Source organism: Oncorhynchus nerka, linkage group LG26, assembly GCF_034236695.1.
Source record: "Oncorhynchus nerka isolate Pitt River linkage group LG26, Oner_Uvic_2.0, whole genome shotgun sequence".
NCBI classification, from domain to species: Eukaryota; Metazoa; Chordata; class Actinopteri; order Salmoniformes; family Salmonidae; genus Oncorhynchus; species Oncorhynchus nerka.
This window is the reverse complement of record NC_088421.1, coordinates 4,571,699-4,591,948: the sequence shown is the minus strand read 5'-3', so window position 1 is coordinate 4,591,948 and position 20,250 is coordinate 4,571,699. Positions and strand designations below refer to the sequence as shown.

The window sequence follows — 20,250 nt, the reverse complement described above, 5'->3', positions numbered from 1 at the left end:
TCTAACTTTCACAATGCCAGTGAATAGCATATGCTGTTAAATTCTTGAGTTTGTGCATGGTGATTGATGACCTGTGGTTGATGTATACTGTGCCACACGGAGACGAGTGGGGTGGTATGCTAATTCAGAGCCACGGCCTTACAGAATCTGTGGAGGCCCTGCCAAACAAAATAAGAATACTGTTTTAATGATTAGATATGAAGACAGCTTTGTGACAAAATGTCAGTGTAGATTCAGTCTATCCCCAATGGCCTTAAGTTTGAGGCTGATGAACAGACTGACACACAAGATGTGTCACAATGTGTGAACCCATGATTTCAACTCAAACTCATAGGAGACTAATATATCATGACTCAAGACATTTCTATTTTATATTGTGCATCTATCCATGCTAGACTTCAAGATTAGCATGATGTGGTGATGGACATGTTACTAAGGGGGACATTGAACCCCCCAAAATGACATTTTACAGCCAAACATTGTATTATAAATGTGACAAGAATTACTACGTATTTCTTCAACGCTATTGGCACAGTGAGCATGGTCCCAGTGTAGTTCAATTAACCTTCCGGCCCGTCTTGGATAAGAACCCAAGAGCTGGCAACATAGAGGTAAAATGACATGGTTCATGCGAGGGGGAGGGCGTTCCCGACGATTACAGAGGTGAAATCAGAGCGCCGAAGAATGTTGGCGCGAGATGAAAGCGCAGGAATCTATCATTCTCGACACGTCATTATTTTGGCGTAATAAGAAGGGTCATTCGGCAGAAGACAACAAACGCGTACTTCTAAAGTCGAGAGAGACAATACTGTGTTTTTTCTTGGCACTCAGCACAGGGATAAAAGTACAGTGTGAATGTCTCAATGGAACCTGTTACGTCTTACCTTCAGAAGATAAATATGTATGTTCAGACTGTAATTATTTTCAGTAGGCTATATAGACCTAGCTTTTTTTGCAATAGCCTATACAAAGACTGCATCCCAACTGATAGAATCAATTAGCCTAAATTTGGCCTATGCGATTACAACAGGACATCGTGTCTATAGAACAAACATATTCTTGATTTGTGCAATAATCCAAGTAAACACTAAAGGACAGTACTTTAAGGTCTAAAACTTAATGAAAGATGTTTAAATATTCTACTGATAATGGAAGGGATTTTGTCGATTTAAAGTTGCAACAAGACATGCACTCTACAGGTTTAAATTCTACCTGGGGACTGACTGCACAGTGCATTCTTGCTGAATATTCCAAGATCGAGTTGGCGCTGTGGCTCCCTTCAAAAGACAGCGACAGGCGTTCAAAGAGCAATATTAACAACAGGGTAGGGCGAACTGCCGCCGGCAAATAATAAAATACCCTTGTTGTTCATATTTTTTCTTTATTTGCACTAAATTGACACGTTTGGGGATTGTAAAACTGTATGTAGCCTATCGAGTTATGCTTTCCCTTGGGTTCCAATTCTAATATAGGCTACAAATGGACATTTGGTGAAACTAAATGTGCAAACGTGTTGGCTCATTGCATGGTAACGTGGTTGTATTGTTGGCCCCTTGCCAGCCAAGTGGATATTGGGATTTGTTTTCACTTCAAAGTGTTTTAGTTCGTTGTTTTTTTTTCTGTTGTGTGACTTAACCTCTAATTATTTTGCCATCACGCACCTTAAGCCTACACTGCATTTGTATCCTCCTAAAACAGGTAGGCACCTAACGTGTTATCATACAATACTGTTGTTGCCTTTTTGCATTTTCATGTATTGAAAAAAACTTGATGATTGTGTTACACAAATATGAATATGGTGAACCAAGTAATATGCCAACATTTGGCTAGATGTTCTTTACCATTCGGCCATCAGATTTGTCACCAATGCTCCAATGCACCAATGTGCCAATGCACCAATGTGCCACCAGGACACATCACTGCACTCTATACTCCTCTGTAAACTGGTCATCTCTATATACCCGTCGCAAGACCCACTGGTTGATGCTTATTTAACCCTCAGGCTTCACTCCCCCCTATCTGAGATATCTACCGCAGCCCTCATATTCCACATACAACACCGGTTCTGCCAGTCACATTCTGTTAATTGTCCCCAAAGCACACACATCCCTCGTCTTTTTGAGTTCGCTGCAGCTAGGGGCTGGGACGAGCTGCAACAAACGCTCAAACTGGACAGTTTTATCTCAATCTCTTCATTCAAAGACTCAATCACGGACACTCTTACTGACAGTTGAGGCTGATTTGCGTGATGTATTGTTGTCTCTACCTTCTTGCCCTTTGTGCTGTTGTCTGTGCCCAATAATGTTTGTACCATGTTTTGTGCTGCTACCATGTTGTGTTGCTACCAAGTTGTTGTCATGTTAAGTTGCTTCCATGCTGTGTTGTCATGTGTTGCTGCCGTGTTATGTTGTCTTCGGTCTATCTTTATGTCGTGTTGTGTTGTCTCTCTTGTCGTGATGTGTGTTTGTCCTATATAACTGTTTTAATGTATTTTCTTAATACCAGCCCTGTCCCCGCAGGAGGCCTTTTGTAAATAAGAATTTGTTCTTAATTAACTGACTTGCCTAGTTAATAATTTTTTAATTAAAAACAAAAAATGAAATACAATTCGTTATAGAATAAATGTTTCCAATATTATTTTAAATAAATATAAGCCATTATTATGGGATAGGCCAATTTAATTCCTCCGAATAGCAGGCGTTGGAACATGATTACATGGCCTACTATATGAGGATGAATGTTTCACCATAACGACAACAGTATTATTTTTGTTTTAGTATTACTGTGTAGGCTAGTGTGTAGACCTAATAGTTAGGCTATCATAATTATTCAGGGTGTCTCAGTCCTGAAACGTTATCTTCCGCGCGTAGCTCAATTGTTACCAAAGTGGCATCGGCTAGAGCTCTGGCATAGGCTCTATGCCTACAGGTTAACAGCAACCTGTGACATGTAGACTTGTGACTGAATTACATAAAGTGACGACTCTGAATGTGCCATTTAGGCCTAATGATTTCGAGTGTCTTCGGCGCCACATCTGTCATGCGCTGGGCCCGGGCCGGCGTGCATTCAAGTTGATATTTATTGTCACCCATCTGTCTGCAACCTACAGACATAGATTACACATGACCGACTATGTAATGGTTTACAGTCGAATGTGAACGTCTTCTTTCACCACGGACAAGATTGATAGCTAGGGGCAGCCTCCCCTCCTTCTCCAGAAACTATCAGTAATTACAACTCGTCCTCTCACCAAGTACAAAGTCCTAAAGAAGAGTTTCCCATTTGTTGCATTTTTGTTTAAAGAAAAACATGATTAGTGTGTGTTGTGTGTTATACAGGTGCTGGGAGAGTGTGTGTGTGAGTGTGTGTGTGTGTGGGGGGGGGGGGGGGTGCATGTGTGTGCGTGCGTGCGTGTTCTGTTTTATCTTGATGCATCTGAGCGTTTTGATAAAGTCAAATTTACAACAGTATAATAGCCACTATGTTGTGCTTCTGTGCCCTCGCTTGAGTCTAGTCATGCGTAGGCTAAATCACGCATTTGCGCCAGATGGAAATGTAATGTATAGTATTGTAATGTAGCTATGTGTATCGCGTATTAATTAGGCCTGTGTACATATATAATAATTGATTATCCTATGGCATAACTTGTGCGCAAAAGATTTGTCCTCACGTAAAAACATCACTGGCAAGTTGTCAAGTTTGTTGACCATCTTTGCAAACACTAAAAGGCTACATAACAAAATCTAAACATGCTTGACATTAAATTAACCTAGTTAATATCTGTTACAGTAGGCCTATCTTCTCATTTAGCATAAATGGTTTCCAAATTCTGCTGCATTGACATGTCACTGCTGCCCAAACTGGAAGACCGACTTCATGTAGCTTGTATTAATCAAGTTAAATATGGTTTGGCCTCGAGGCAGGATGACATGATTAGCCACCGCAACCAATGAGCAGGCGCGCTTGTGTATGCCAAGCGAGGTAGCAACAAGTCTAAACCATATGCACAGTGTTCTGAGAAACAGTGCAGGTTTTCCTGTTCTCTTTTTAGAGACGATAAAATAAAGGGACTGCGTAATTTAGAATTTGGAGACAAACGGAAGGATTTAGGAAATAACCTCGTCGCTTCGTGCTATTAGTATTGGTTTTGTTTTTTTAGGTAGCATAACTTGCCTACTCAGTGGATATGCATCGGTCCCATCTGTAGCACTCTATGGTGCCCTTAACTGCGCCTCGAGTTTATGGACCCCCGCTCAATGATGACTATGAGTTCATTGTCGGACAGTCTGGTTGCTTCTGATCCCTCCAAATCGGCATTTCTGGAGTTCGGACACGGCTATCCCGGCCACCAGCAGCACTCCCCCGGCTTGTCCCACAACCACTATCCAGTGCACGGCTTGCATCCCGTCGGACCCTCGCAGCACGATAGCCCCTTTTCTTCCAGTGCGTCATCTTATGGCCGCCCGCTAGCCTATCCTTACCACAGCACCGTAAGCGCACACCACCCAAGTGCCTACCTGCCATACCAGCACAGTAGCCACAACAACGGTCTGGGACACACGAGAATAGAGGAAACAGGTACGTTTTTAAAAACATCCGTGTTGACATTTTGGAGTTAGTTCAATGTTTGTTGCCATTTTCAAAATGTGGTTACAGTGACGAAGGTTATACGAACGCGATTGACTTCTAAAATTAGAATCGGGCACTTATATAGCCTACCTAAACCTAAACATAAACCTGCAAATAAACCACTAATGAAATATAGGGAATTCCTAACACAAGCAGCATTACGCAAACAGTGCTCGGACCTAAAGGTGTTATCAATAAATAGGATGTCCCCATGTCACATATGTGGTCTATAACACCTGAGCACGATTGACAATAAATAGGATGTCCCCATGTCACATATGTGGTCTATAACACCTGAGCACGATTGAATATAATACATATTTTTAACGGTCAATAGTTGACAGGCTACTGAACCTCGAGATGTATGCACGGATAAAGCAAGGTACTGTTCTCGTCTCAAATTGATATGAGAATCTATTTTCATACGATTTCACAACACCTAGGGCTATGTAGCCTATTTCGCCATTGCAATTATTAGTCTAATCCGATATTAGGACGGATGATTTTTTTTTTCCCCTTTATTTAATTAGGCAAGTCAGTTAAGAACACATTCTTATTTTCAATGACGGCCTGAGAACAGTGGGTAACTAGCCTGTTCAGGGGCAGAACGACAGATTTGTACCTTGTCAGATCGGGGGTTTGAACTCGCAACCTTCCGGTTACTAGTCCAACGCTCTAACCACTAGGCTACCCTGATTAGACCTAAGGCTAGACTACTTACTACTGGTCAATTTGCATTTATATTATTGGGCCGCAAGACAGGTCGGTTGATTAGCACAGTAATTAGCCTAGTTTACTCTCGATGATGATACACATGCAGCCGACATGGGAGGAAAAAACCGAGCCACTTTACATTTTGTCCTGTGGTCTCCCACAAAGCACAGGGTCCAGACAAAACATGTCATCTGAAAACCATTTGTCTTTGATGACGTTATTGCTTTTGTGATCCTACATTACTTCATTGATATTTTAGCATACAGATACCCGCATAGGACTACACGAAAGAGCCTCATCGTTATACCTCGTAATTTTGATTAAAACGTTAAACAAAATGCATTACAGCATTAATTCCACGTAGCCTACTGTCAATGATCAAAATAACCCTGTCTCTAGGTTTTTACTTCAAATCAAATTGTTTATAATGGCTAGTCCTATTTGGAGTGTGAATCGGTTTGGAACTAAAAGCTCGAAAACATTCAGATAGGAATATCAACCAATAGGCCTACTCCTCTCCAAAAAAATGCAATTATGATGAGTGAGTTCGCTTAGGGGTTTAGCCGTCTATTTATATTTATATATTATATATTACATCATTAAATACCTGATAATCGGCAGGGATGTCATCCATCTATCGTTGACTGACTGTGATATCTCCACTGCACGGTTGGCAATTGCCATGTTTATCAACTCTCTCCAGACATTGAAAAGTAAAACTTTTCACCCGCGTATTAGGAAAGGGTTTGTGTGGCTATCTTACAGGCATTTCGTGTGATGGGCATGTTGGAAAGTCAAGAAGTATTTAAGGCCCCAGATAATATAAACATTGCAGTCCTCTTGAGCATTAACAGATTCATTGTGTTATTCTTAGTTCTCATTAAAAACCGGTCTTAGCTCTGAACAATGTATTATTATTATTATGATAATATAACCATGAAATTGTGAGTTTAATTCCTACCAATAACAAGATAATGGCCTAATAATAATAACGGAAACAATAGCATCAAATGTTATATAATCAATGATGACCATTTGTATGTTGCAATTATTTTTGGAACGCTATTAGCAGGCCAATATTAGTTTTAGTGGTTTTAAATGTGCTATTTTGTATTTATTTTCACATTGTAATTTCAGAATTTCCATAATATATCTGTCGCTAATAGTGGAATAATAGTGTTTGATTGATTGATTTCTCACCTGGAGTGGCATCTGTTGTCAAACTGAAATATATTTTCAATTACAAAAAACACAGTTTTACAGCTGTTTGAAGCTGGTGGACCAAAACAAAATAACAGTTTCTGCACAGTCACACAGAAAATTGGCCAGTGTTACCTATAGTGTTGATTTTTCAGTATAACATTTATAGTGTTGATTCAGGTGTTAAATCAACACTCATTGGTGTAAAAGTGTTGGAGTTAATAACCAGTGTTAAACCAAAACCACACCCATCAGTATCATATTTCCCAGCATGCTGTATTGCAGGTAGATTTTTTTAGAATAGCTTGTTTTAATATCTATGTTTTTGCATGTACATTGATTGATGATTTAATCTTATGCTACTGAAATATAAATACAACATTCCTAAACGAATCAAATCTGTTACTTGGACTTTTACCACCGGTTACTGAAACGGTTGTTCCAGTTTATATGGTTTAGGTAGTCTTATATCTTCTTCTACCTGACCTAGCAGTCATCATTCTAAATGCATGTTGCGGGTTAATAAAAATTCCAAATGTTGGCTATCCCCACTCTGGTTCGATTACAATAGGAATTACACATCACTTTGCAAGCCATCATAAAGTGACTCGCAGGCCTGCAAACCACGAGTTTCAGGCCACTGTAATAAGGCAAAATTAAGCCCCCAAAATAAGTCCTTATTAAATACTTGTATTTAGTTGAAGAATGACATTTGAATCATATTCGCTTCGGATCTTCTTTGGTGAAGGCCACAGAACAAAAACAAAAAGACTGCAACAACAACCATGTCTCTGTCACTAACAAACACAGTTGTTCATTTAACACTGAAAAGTGCGGGCCTGTATAGACACTAGACCAGTGTTGATTTAACACTGGAGAATTGGCTGTGCAGTAGCATATGATGTAAGGCCTATGGGTTTGTTTATTATTCGCTATTTGAATGGCAGGCTTAGAATAGAAAAGGGACAATCAAGATTCAACATTCCAAATGCAACTTATTTAACTCAACGATACAATACAACTTTATTTCCCATTAGTTACAGCAAACAGCAGAAATATGTCTTCTGCTCATTCTCAACTGCCCCAGACAGCACAAATCACACATACAGTTGAGACGAGCACCGGACAAATCACACATACAGTTGAGACGAGCACCGGACAAATCACACATACAGTTGAGACGAGCACCGGACAAATCACACATACAGTTGAGACGAGCACCGGACAAATCACACATACAGTTGAGACGAGCACCGGACAAATCACACATACAGTTGAGACGAGCACCGGGTCACCTCTGTATGTTGTGGGGTTAAGGGCCCAAGCCACCCAACAATAGGGGAATGTCTTAAGGATGTGAACCCAGCAGCAGTTCACTTGCCAGATACATTTTCCCAACGCCTGGCCCGGGATTCAAACCGGCCGTCTTTCGGCCACAGGTCCAACTCCCTTAGCCGCTGGACTACCTACCACCTACCAAAATTCTCTGCAATTATTGTTCAACTTAGCAAATCAAATCTAAATTTTTATGCCCCTGTAAAACAAAAAGTGAAGTAGATGAAAGATCAATCTCCTAACGCTATTACACTGGTTGTATTATAAGGGTGGATTCATACAGTGTCATGTTACTATGAACACCTTGTGGGGCCTAACGCAGCTGTTTCCCTAAGCACTAGTTGGTATGTGCAATCTTCATAACAATGGGGATAATGGGGAGCACTATGCAGTCATTATATTCCTCATGCTCAATGACCTCTTTTGCAACATGAGGTAGAAAAGAAAAGTTGAGCCCTTTGAGGGCAAATTAAACGGCTTAAATTAAACATGTATTATTCAGTAAATGTATGATTATTATGATGATCATTATTATTATTATTGATGGTGTTGTTGTTAATATTGTTATTATTATTCCAACATTTCTGACCTCAATTGGACTTCCCCGTGAAATAAAATACAACTTTTTCTTCTTCATCCCTTTGAAGAGCTTGAGAAGCCGACCACGGTGATCGAGAATGGAGAAATTCGACTGAACGGAAAAGGGAAGAAGATCCGAAAACCTCGGACCATCTACTCAAGCTTACAACTGCAGGCGCTCAACCAGAGATTCCAGCAAACCCAATACCTTGCGCTACCTGAGCGTGCCGATTTGGCGGCAAAATTGGGACTAACTCAAACACAGGTACATATTTCTCTATTTTGGGCCCATTTTAATAGTCTATTTCAGTTATTTTTACTGATATAACTGTTCAATAAGGTGTTTATTACAAGAGACTCTTCAACACACAACGATTTTGGTGGAAGAGATAAGAATAACAAATAATTAAAGAGCAGCAGTAAATAACTATAGCAGGGCTATATACAGGGGGTACCAGTACAGAGTCAATGTGTCAATGTGCGGGGGTATTAACTTGCTTTGGGTGTGATGTCCTGCCATGTTCACGGAGGTGTTAGTCGACTCTAACGGCCTGTAACTGATATTGTTTCCCCTCATCAGTGTGTGGCACACACACTTTCATGAATATTTGAATGCAACATGAATGCCCTTGGCTTCAGCTGGCAAGGCAGTTCCCAGTTGGCAGGGAGGCGAGGCAGCAGAAGAGCAGGGTGTATCACCCTCCTGTATTACTTGTCTTACTAATGTGTTATCCATCTCCTACTATTACTTACTTACTCATCTGGGCCTGTATTCACTATGGACCGGTTTCCTGGACACATGTTAAGCGTTGTCCTGGACTAAAAAAAAAAAAAGTTTCAATGGTGATTCTCAATTGAGCATGCTTTTTAGTCCTGGTCTAGGCTTACTGGCCCGAGTCTCAGAGTAGGAGTGCTGATCTAGGATACATTTAGCTTTTTAGATCATAATAAATACGATTATAGACAGGGGGGGAACCTGATTCTAGATCAGCACTCCTGTACTCTGAGACGCTTAATGAATACGGGCCCTGAGCTCAGTGGTCTCCTTTAGCCGTCTTGCTTCAGTATTAAGGCCTCAGTCTCTCAGCCAATGGGTTCCTTTTGCAACTAACTCCTCGCTTCTCACCAATCTCTGTCTGGCAAGGGAAGAAGAAGGGAGAGGGGTGGAACGACCGCGGCCATTTTGTCTGTCAGAAGGAATAGAGGAAGAGAGCTTAGCGAGTTATCGCGTCACGTTTTATATAAATATTGTGAGTCCCATGAAGTTTTGGGGTTCCCAAAACGAGAGAAAAATAACTGCAGAGAAAGTACAGACTTTGGTAGGACTCCATCATTTTCTATTTGGGAGAGCTTATTGCTTTCAGCCAGGTAATCATTCTATATTTCTTTAAATCTAGAGATCTCCCTCACTACGTTTGCCTGGGGACTTTAAAAAAATACATACTGGCGAATCCAAAAGGGAATAGGTACTCTCAATGCTGCTATACATCAATTGGAGTATAGTTTTTTGGCGTATGGACGGATATGAAATGTATTCATTGATCCTCTGTGGCAAGAGACCATTCTGAACCTGTAGAGGCCGTGATGCACTGCTAAGAGAGGAGGGCCTTAGTAATCCAATGTGAGTGCTACACGACAGATATCTGAGAAAGCGTCAACAGGGGACTTTCTGCAAGATGAGCCCTTTATACATATGACATCAGCAGCCGACATCTTTATAACTTAGGGTATCAGATAACTAATGTCCTCCAGAGCCTTTTCAAGTGGATGGCATTACACTGTGGCTTTTTGTTTTTGTGGAGCTAATTTCTGCTGGGTTATGCCAGATGTGCTATTACATTAATTGGTTTAATGTGCAATCCTTAAATGGATGAAATCACCCTCAACTATAGAGCTTACTGACATATAGAACTACAGTATTGTGACCCTCCCATTCACAGACACTTGACTTTACGGTTTCAAAGAAATATAGAACTACAGTATTGTAACCCTCCCATTCACAGACACTTGACTTTACGGTTTCAAAGACATATAGATCACATCAAGCCAGGACTTTTTTTCTTGAAAACAATGCTTTTCCAAATCTAGTTGGAGAGATTATTGTGTATACATGCATCTGAATGTTGCATCAATTGGGACTTTAGAGACATGATATTTCTAGTATATAAAGGACACCTTTATACACGGAGTATACAAAACATTAAGAAAACCTGCTCTGTGTATCAAGAATTGTCCACCACCCAAAGGACATACAGCAAACTTGACACTGAGGAAAGCATTGGTGTCAACATAGGCCAACGTCCCTGTGGAACGCTTTCGACACCTTGTAGAGTCCATGCCCTGACGAATTGAGGCTGTTCTGAGGGCAAAAGAAGGGCAATTCAATATTAGGAAGGTGTTCTTAATGTTTGGTATACTCAGTGTATGTATATGCTAAATATGAAGAAGCACTTCTCGGAACCTCTCTGATATTATGTTACCTGGGCGGAAGCAGGAATTATTGATTAGGGAGCTATTGATAAGGTCATATTGATAAGGTCATATTGATAAGGTCATATTGATGAGGGTCATATTAATAAGGTCATATTGATTAGGTCATGTTAATAAGGTCATATTGATAAGGTCATATTGATAAGGTCATATTGATGAGGGTCATATTGATAAGGTCATATTGATGAGGGTCATATTGATGAGGGTCATATTAATAAGGTCATATTGATTAGGCATGTTAATAAGGTCATATTGATAAGGTCATATTGATAAGGTCATATTGATGAGGGTCATATTGATAAGGTCATATTGATGAGGGTCATATTGACAAGGGTCATATTGATAAGGGAGCTAAGTATAGATACTTGGGATCGAACATTGCTTTGTTGGAATCACTCGTGTCTTCCGGCCTTCTATGAGCAGCAACCACCTGGCAGATTAGACTGATTAGACCTTTTTGCACCAGAAACACTGACCACCGCTCGCCAGTCACCACACATTTACCTAAGGAGAGTGGTTTCCCCAAGTTGTACGGTACACACACTGAGATTTAGTTAGATATGTGGGGCAGGATTTTCTGGCGTGATTTCTTGAACTACCTAGTTACCAAACATTTCAGACTGAAAGCTCTTGTCAGCTGAGTGTTGCTGTTGAAATCTAATACTTCCAATTATCATAGGAACAGCTACTTACATTAGCATGCTGTTGATTGACGTTAGGGTGAAATTCATTCATACTTAAAGTTCAATCCATTTCGGCATTAAAGGGGTAATCAGCAATCGCTATATCACTGTTGGATTTATAAATTCATGATATGTACCTATTGATTCTTGAAGAATAAAACTCATAAATGCTTCATGAGCTTAGTTAAACAGTCGTACCCCATAAGAACCCAAAATATAAGCTTGTTTTACTCCAATGGTTGTAAACAAAGTAAATGTAACTAACACTATTTAGCCTCAGAACATGGTTCAAATGTTGATATCATGGTTGGTCAATCCTTGCGCCCATTGCACTGTCTATCAATTTGATAGTGGTTGCGTTTCTCCAGCCCCATCCTTCAGCTTTTTAACAAAACGGGTGGGGAAATCACTTTGTTATAGTTTTAACAGCTAATTTAAGGATGTCCCCCTTTTGAATATTAGTGTTTTTGGAGGTCTTAGATGTAGTTGTAGATCCCCCCCCCCCCTCCCCAACCTGCAAAGTTATGAGGATGTATTTCACGTCTTCTTATTTCTTGTGTTTTTTTTCTTCTTCTATTATTACATTATTATTGATTATTCCATTGTTGGGTTTTGAGTTTGCAAGTAAGGCGTTTCACTGTACTTGTGCATGTGACATTAAGACTTGAAAGACTATATTAGCGTTCTGTCATTGAAAATTATTTATGTGAGACTTAGTTTTTGTGACATCTGCATGAACTGTTAATTCCCTTGCTGGCATTGAATGTGACACACAATTATTATTAATATACCCATTTGAACACTTCTAGGTGTGCCCAATTATTATGTTTAGGCCTATGGGAGTTTATGGGAGTGAAATATGTTGGTTATTCACCATGGCCCCACTCTTTTTTTTCATGTTCATCAGAACTGAGCATGTGTAAGCTAAAGGCAGAGAAAACAACGTAAAAGTTAGCAGAGTTGTGGACTTCAGTCACATGACTTGAACTACTCGAGTCACATAACTTGGAGTCGAGTCTGACTTGAGTCACAAATTTGATGGCTTGAGACTTGACTTGAAAGAAAATTAAATAACTTGAGACTTGACTTGGACTTGGAGCCTCAAGACTCGGGACTAGACTTTGACTTGAGACTGATGACTTGAAATGATCTGGACAGGTTTTGTAATGTTTTGCCACTAATTTTGTGGCACAGATTCTACGTGGATTATGCTACATGTAGCCAGAGAAAATAGCCGCAGCATCGCCCTTGCAAAAGAAAACTGCAAAAGATTGGCTAGTGAAACGCACCCTCGCCACTCTGATTGGACCAGAAAATTGTCAATCAACACAGGCAAGGTGTGCAAGCGAACAGATTGATGATTTGATGTACAGCTATAGGATCGGGTGCAGTGCAAACATGAAATTGTAGGAAGAGAGGATTGAAATCAGGCCAGCAGGCAGTAGGGAACCCCAGCAATCACTGGGGAAGCCAACCCCCCCAACTTGAAAAACATGTTGACTCACCCTACTTGTAAAGAAACGCCAATGCCATCCTCCTCTCTTTCATGTTGAGGGAACGGTCTATTGTCCTAGGCTACCTGGCTAAAATGCATGCTCGCTAGCCTAACATCCATTCATGGGCATCGTTAGCTAGTTAACATTAGCCTTCTACATCTAGCTACATAATGAACTTTCATCCTCTCAGGCCAGGAGCACAACAATGTATGAATTAATGGTCGGATCAGAATCGACCATTATAATGATTGGCCAGTACGGAGAATTAAGTAAAACCACAAGTCCAAATCCATATCTCCATCCATAGCTAATTTAGGAAAGGGACAATTTTAGCTAGCCGGCCACCGAAGGACAACAACACAACAATTCAAGTTTTTCTGTCAATGACATATGCTCTCAATGGGATTTGATAGCGGGCTTCCCTTGACACTTTTTTGTTGGTGCGCCAGGACCATTCACAGTTGAACTCGCTCAGTTTAGCTCACCGCTGATTGGCCAGATGCTCACTGGCTTCCCTTGCCTTCAATGCTGCGGGCGGCAACAATGTCATACTCGTTTGGACCAGACAGCATCAGATATAGATGGCCTACATGTAAGAGAGACAGAGGGGTGCTGTTTCGCTCGCTCGGATGCTTTCCCCCTCGAGATACATTCAGCCTCTTGCCAATTGGGTAGGCTAATTGTATGGTCCTGGGGGCTAAGTGTTTATATTAGGTAGGCCTACCTGTTTGAACTCCTGTTAGACAGATTTGATTTGTTTCTTAAGGGGTGTCTATTCAGATAGGACAGGTTAAGCCTGGTACAGAGGCTATTTCTTTTGGGCTGTTGCCTGTGTATATTTGATAAATCTACTTGTATATTTTATACGATATGGCACTTTCACCATTGGATCACCAAGACCTAATAAAACCTACACTCTGAGCACATCAACCTGCCTTGCCATCAGCTGATTTCATGCCCTTACCACAGCTACAAGGTCCATATTTTACAATTACATATGCTAATAAAAATATGTTGTAGACAAAATAATGAAAAAAGCTGTCTGGTAGCCTCAATAAATAGACAAAGATTTGTAGTTGAACAGGTTGTTGCATGTATATATATGTTTTACTTGGCTTTAAAACTTGTGACTCATCTCGACTTGTTTTGGTCTTAGAATGCACGACTTGGACTCGTGTCTTGACCACATTCTACTTGGGACTTGACTTGAGACTCAAACATTATGACTTGAGACTTGTTTGTGACTCGTATAATAGTGACTTGGTCCCATCTCTGAAAGTCAGTAAAAACCTGCAGGTCCCCCTTAATAATAGTGCATTTGGAAAGTATTCAGATCCCTTGACTTTTTCCACATTTTGTTACGTTACAGCCTTATTCTAAAATGGATTCAATTGTTTTTCCCCTCTCATGAATCTACACACAGTACCCCAAAATGACAAAGCAAAAACAGGTTTTTAGAAATTTTGCAAATGTATTCCAAATATCACATTTTCATAAGTATTCAGACCCTTTACTCAGTACTTTGTTGAAGCACCTTTGGCAGTGATTACAGCCTTGAGTATTCTTGTGTATACGCTACAAGCTTGGCACACCTGTATTTGGGCATTTTCTCCCATTCTTCTATGCAGATCCTCTCAAGATCTGTCAGCTATTTTCAGGTCTCTCCAGAGATTTTCGATCAGGTTCAATCCGGGCTCTGGCTGGACCACTCAAAGACATTCAGAGACTTGCCCCGAAGCCACTCCTGCGTTGTCTTGGCTGTGTGCTTAGGGTCATTGTCCTGTTGGAAGGTGAACCACCGTCCCAGTCTGAGGTCCTGAATGCTCTGGGGCAGGTTTTCATCAGGGATCTCTCTGTACTTTGCTCTGTTCATGTTTCCCTTGATCCTGACTAGTCTCCCAGTCCCTGCCGCATGATGCTGCTACCTCCATGCTGGTGGTGGTACCAGGTTTTCTCCAGATGTGACGCTTGGCATTCAGGCCAAAGAGTTTAATCTTGGTTTAATCAGACCAGAGAATCTTGTTTCTCATGGTCTGAGAGTTCTTTAGGTGTCTTTTGACAAATTCCAAGCAGGCTGTCATATGTGTTTTACTAAGGAATTGCTTCCGTCTGGCCACTCTACCATAAAGGCCTGATTGGTGGAGTGCTGCAGAGATGGTTGTCCTTCTGGAAGGTTCTCCCATCTCCACAGAGGAACTCTGGAGCTCTGTCAGAGTCACCGTCGGGTTCTTGGTCACCTCCCTGACGAAGGCCCTTCTCCCCAGATTGCTCAGTGTGGCCATGCGGCCAGCTCTAGGAAGAGTCTTGGTGGTTCCAAACTTCCATTTAACATTGATGGAGGCCACTGTGTTCTGGAGACTTTCAATGCTGCAGACATTTTCTTGTACCCTTCCCCAGATCTGTGCCTTGACACAATCCAGTCTCGGAGCTCTATTGACAATTACTTTGACCTCATGGCTTGGTTTTTGCTCTGACATGCATTGTCAACTGTGGGACCTTATGTAGACAGGTGTGTGCCGTTCCAAATTATTATGGGGTGTCGTGTATAGATTGATGAGGAAAAAAACATATTCAATCAATTTTAGAATAAGGCTGTAAAGTAACAACATGTGGAAAAGGGAAGGGGCCTGAATACTTCCCGAATGAACTGTAAATGTAATTAATCCAAGACATCACAACAACAATAATTCTGTCATCAGCGTGTTTGGGGTGACACTCTTGGGCAGATCTCTTATTTTGGTCCATTTACGAGCCTTTGTGAAATGTGGGCTATCTGAGCCGCGTTTTCCACTCATCTCCACAATCAATTGTAATTCATAATTAGATTTTACTAGAGCTGCTTTTACCACGCTGTGGGTGTTGCGGTTACATAAACGTCTCAACAGGCTCTCTCCATATCAAAATATCTCTGTAAATTCCCTGTATTGTTCGTATAATGGGGAAAAGCCTGCAATGAAGGAATGCCAAACATATTGCTTGAGTGGTCTGTAGTGGGGTTTTACAATTAATTCTCCTGGCAACCTGAACCCACCCACCAGCTTTATTTTGTCTTTCTTGTGAATGTTCTGTTTTTAGTTCAACGTATTGTTCTCATATGGAAAATATTTGTGTTATTCCTAACAATGCAGTCATATAGCCTACAGTTATAATTTTAATAATTTAACGCTCAATTTGCCAGCATGCTGGCAACAGGCAAAGGTGCATAACAATATTATCCAAAAACAATTATATTGACAATAACAACAATGAGGCCATGGATATTATAATTTATTATTATTATTATTATTATAGTGAGTACTGAGTAGACTAATAGTAATAATAATAGCTTATCAATGATGATAACGATTACAATAATAGCCTAATTGCAGGCTTAATATACTAAATTGTATTTATTGTTGCAGGTTAAGATATGGTTCCAGAACAAACGCTCCAAGTACAAGAAGATCATGAAGCATGGCACGGGCGGACCGGAGGGAGAGCATCTGCACGCTGGGTCATCCGGGTCTCCGTGTTCCCCGGGGATGCCGCCACTTTGGGACGTTTCCATGGCAAATAAGGGGACGCCTGCGCACTCCGGTGGATACATGAACAATTTCGGACACTGGTATCCAAGCCATCACCAGGAATCTACGCCGAGAACTCAAATGATGTGATAGGATATGGGACAATGGAATGGAATTCTGTACGCTCTCCTCTTGTACATGAACCGCGTAGCCTATCCCTTTTAAATATAGCTCCAAGCCCCAGCTATCACATTAGAGACTTTTCAGTTTTTGAAATGGCCGTTTAAAGGTCTTTTGTTTGGATTTCATCCGAGGTTTTGCCTTACAATTTATTGGACAAATGACTACATGGATTTTGCTTGGAGGCCTATGTGGATCTGTATTTTGTATGCAGTTCAGTTCCAAATAAATCCTCAGTGGTCAACTATGCACTGCAATAATATCTATTTTTACGAAATGAGTTTGAGCATGAAAATGCCTAATCCCGTCCCCATGAGTTACAAAGCAATCTAAGTTAAATTCAAACGTTTACATTTCACCTGATAAGTAATAATTATAAACTCATGCCTAACCGAAATTATATGTCTTTGCATCAAATATTTAAACCACACATACACACATATTATATATATATATATATATATATATATATATATATATATATATGTGTGTGTGTGATTTAAATATTTGATGCAAAGACATATAATTTCGGTTAGGCATGAGTTTATAATTATTACTATTCTTAATATTATTATTATTATTAGTAGTAGTAGTAGGCTATTATTATTATTATTAAAGTTAATATCAAAATATGCCAAAAGTGTAAAAAAAAAAGGACTTCTACGGCGCAATAATAAAACTAACATCTCACATAAGAAAGGGGCATGTATTTTACCCTAAAACATCTGGAAAAGCAATAGAGGGTACTATTTTAACATTGACAATGATTTTATAAAATGGCCATGTCAATTAAAGGTAATTTGGGACGTAGCTTGTTAAATAAAGCTTTCATTCCAACAGTATAATTACCAGCAATTTGCAGGCAACAAAATATCCCTCTCCAAAACTGAAAGTCCAAAGGAACTAATAGGAAAAGGACAAGGAGCATCCATCGGCTGTTGCGGCTCTACAAGGCAACGGAATCGTCATGAACCGAAATGACTTGCAGGTGTAAGCTAATTGTAGCCTATCAGCAGTCCGACACAAATAGCTGAAAAACGAGAGGCAAAATACATGACAGCGCTCGAGTCAAAACCAACGGTGGTGATTTAAAAAAAAGTTTAGGACTAACTATTGAGCACAGAGGTGGCACCACAGGTCCAGAGTGGTGTGGCGAAAAAAAACAATTATGGGGCCGGTAGTTTTTCTTGCTCTGGTAACCTAACCACGTAAAGTGCAATGCCTTATGCGGTAGGACATGATTCATCTCTTGTAAAAAAATAAAATTAAAAAAATAAAGTTTAATATGGGCAGTGATGGAAATGTTTAATATGGGCTGTGATGGGACCAGAGTTTTTCTAATCAGGTCACATGGGTAAAAAAAAACTGGGAAATGTCCTGGCTTTGGGGAGGATGAAAACTCAGTCAAACTGCAGCAACTTTGTACGTGTTCATATCTGAATTGTATTTTAAAGGACTAGTGGGGGTCCTATACACGTACACAGAGAAAGCAACATGATTGGACAATAAAACACAAGGAGCTTTCCTTATGCTGATTTGCATCGTGTAGTCCTACCCTATGCAACTGTAGGCCTAATAAAACATTTACTCACAGTCTGTCAGCTATTGTGTTTATTGATTCATTCCAGTTAATAAAAAAAAGCTTAATTGCCTAGTCAGCCCAAGTTTGAATTATAAACCAAATTTGATCCATTCTGATTTTCTCACAAACAAATGGGTTATAAATAAGCATACACAACGTTACAGCTTAATTTACTCAGGCCAGAAGGACAGGGCGCATAGAAGGCTAGACTTTGCAGCTGCTAGCCTATAGTTGATCAGACTGAAATATTGTCTCGCTTCCACGCAATACATGTAAGGTCGCTAATGTTTAGGTGTATAGGCTGCTACATTTATGTAATAGCCTTTGCTTGTGTCTGTAGGGAGTATTGTGTTATCATGCTTGCTAAATAAATACCAGAGGAAAGTGAAGAGCGCGCCTTGATCTTTGTCCAGCGGGTGCGACGTGTTATTTCCGTGAATCTGATTTGGTCAAAACATCAAAGAGCCTGCGGCAGCACTCGGATGCGAAGGACAGAAATTGTGAGTAAATGGACAAATGTGGCAAATCGGTCCAAGTAACAGCTCTTTACCCCTCTTTATAAAGCTTTCCGTCGATATATTTTATTAAACTAAATCAAAAGTGGTGTGAATTGAAAAGTGCTGTGGAACCTTTTTTCTATATCCCGGCCATTGTCAATGTGCGGTTGGATTATTTTCCACAAGTGGACACTCAGGGCTAAATATGCTAACAAAATCATATTGTGTTGACCACAATGTTACCACTACGATCTACCTTGGTCTGAAGGTAGGCTAGGCTTTTGCACATGCTACCGGAGTTATCGTTTGCATCTATAGTTCCAAGTGGGAAATTTCACTTGAAGGCAGTAGTGGCGCGTGGGTAAAATCACTTGGGAAGCCAGGGAAAAAGCCACATTACAACCTATGTATTCATATGCATTACGACCGTGAAATATAGGTCTGAAGGCCGAGACAATAAGAAGACACAGTGGCAGAATAAATTCAACCACACCTTTATTTAATCAGAAAACCGGAGAACAACCTCTGTCTAAATACGCGAAGTCCATAAAGCATAGTGCATGTAACGAACAGGTATATGATCTACAGCATGGTAAAGCAAGTTAATGTTTCCAACATTTTCAGACCACTAAACAACTATTGATTTACAATGAACGAAAATATTAACGCAACATGCAACATTTTCAAAGATTTCACTGAGTTACAGTTCATATAAGGAAATCAGTGAATTTAAATATATTCATTAGGCCCTAATCTATGCATTTCACTTGACTAGGAATACAGATATACATCTGTTGGTCACAGATACCCTAAAAAAGGTAGGGGCATGAATCAGACACATCTCCTTCGCATAGAGTTGATCAGGCTGTTGATCGTGGCCTGTGCGAAGTTGCTGGATATTGATGGGAACTGAAACACACTGTTGTATACTTTGATTCAGAGCATCCCAAACATGATCAATTGGTGACATGTCTGGTGTGTATGAAGGTCATGGAAGAACTCTGACATTTTCAGCTTCCAGGAATTGTGTACAGATCCTTGCGACATGGGGCTGTGCATTATCATGCTGAAACATGAGGTGATGGCGGCAGATGAATGGCAAGAGCATTCAAATTGACATCGATAAAATGCAATTGTGTTTGTTGTCCTTAGCTTATACCTGCCCCGTACCATAACCCTACTGCCACAGTGGGGCACTCTGTTCACAACCTTGACATCAGCAAATCGCCCACATGACACCATACACGTAGTCTGTGGTTGTGAGGCCGGTTGGACATACTGCCAAATTCTCTAAAATGACATTGGAGGCGGCTTGTGGTAGAGAAATTAATGTTCAATTATCTGGCAACAGCTCTGGTGGAC

The 20,250-nt window shown here is 40.4% G+C and overlaps 1 protein-coding gene across 1 annotated transcript; it reads left to right on the top strand.

Moving 5' to 3' along the window:
- The first annotated feature begins 3,968 nt into the window (after positions 1-3,968).
- On the top strand, positions 3,969-17,058 carry LOC115110073 (homeobox protein Dlx4a-like). The gene is made up of 3 exons (XM_029635412.2): positions 3,969-4,578; positions 8,526-8,722; positions 16,528-17,058. The coding sequence occupies exons 1-3, from the start codon at positions 4,242-4,244 to the stop codon at positions 16,777-16,779; spliced, it is 786 nt and encodes a 261-aa protein (XP_029491272.1). The 5' UTR covers positions 3,969-4,241; the 3' UTR covers positions 16,780-17,058.
- Positions 17,059-20,250: the final 3,192 nt, after the last annotated feature.

Excerpts from the sequence above, each read along its gene's own strand:
- LOC115110073 (XM_029635412.2), top strand. The coding sequence starts at position 4,242 with ATGGACCCCCGCTCAATGATGACTATGAGTTCATTGTCGGACAGTCTG. Across the intron at positions 4,579-8,525 it reads CACGAGAATAGAGGAAACAG|AGCTTGAGAAGCCGACCACG; the intron begins GTACGTTTTTAA and ends ATCCCTTTGAAG. Across the intron at positions 8,723-16,527 it reads TGGGACTAACTCAAACACAG|GTTAAGATATGGTTCCAGAA; the intron begins GTACATATTTCT and ends TTATTGTTGCAG.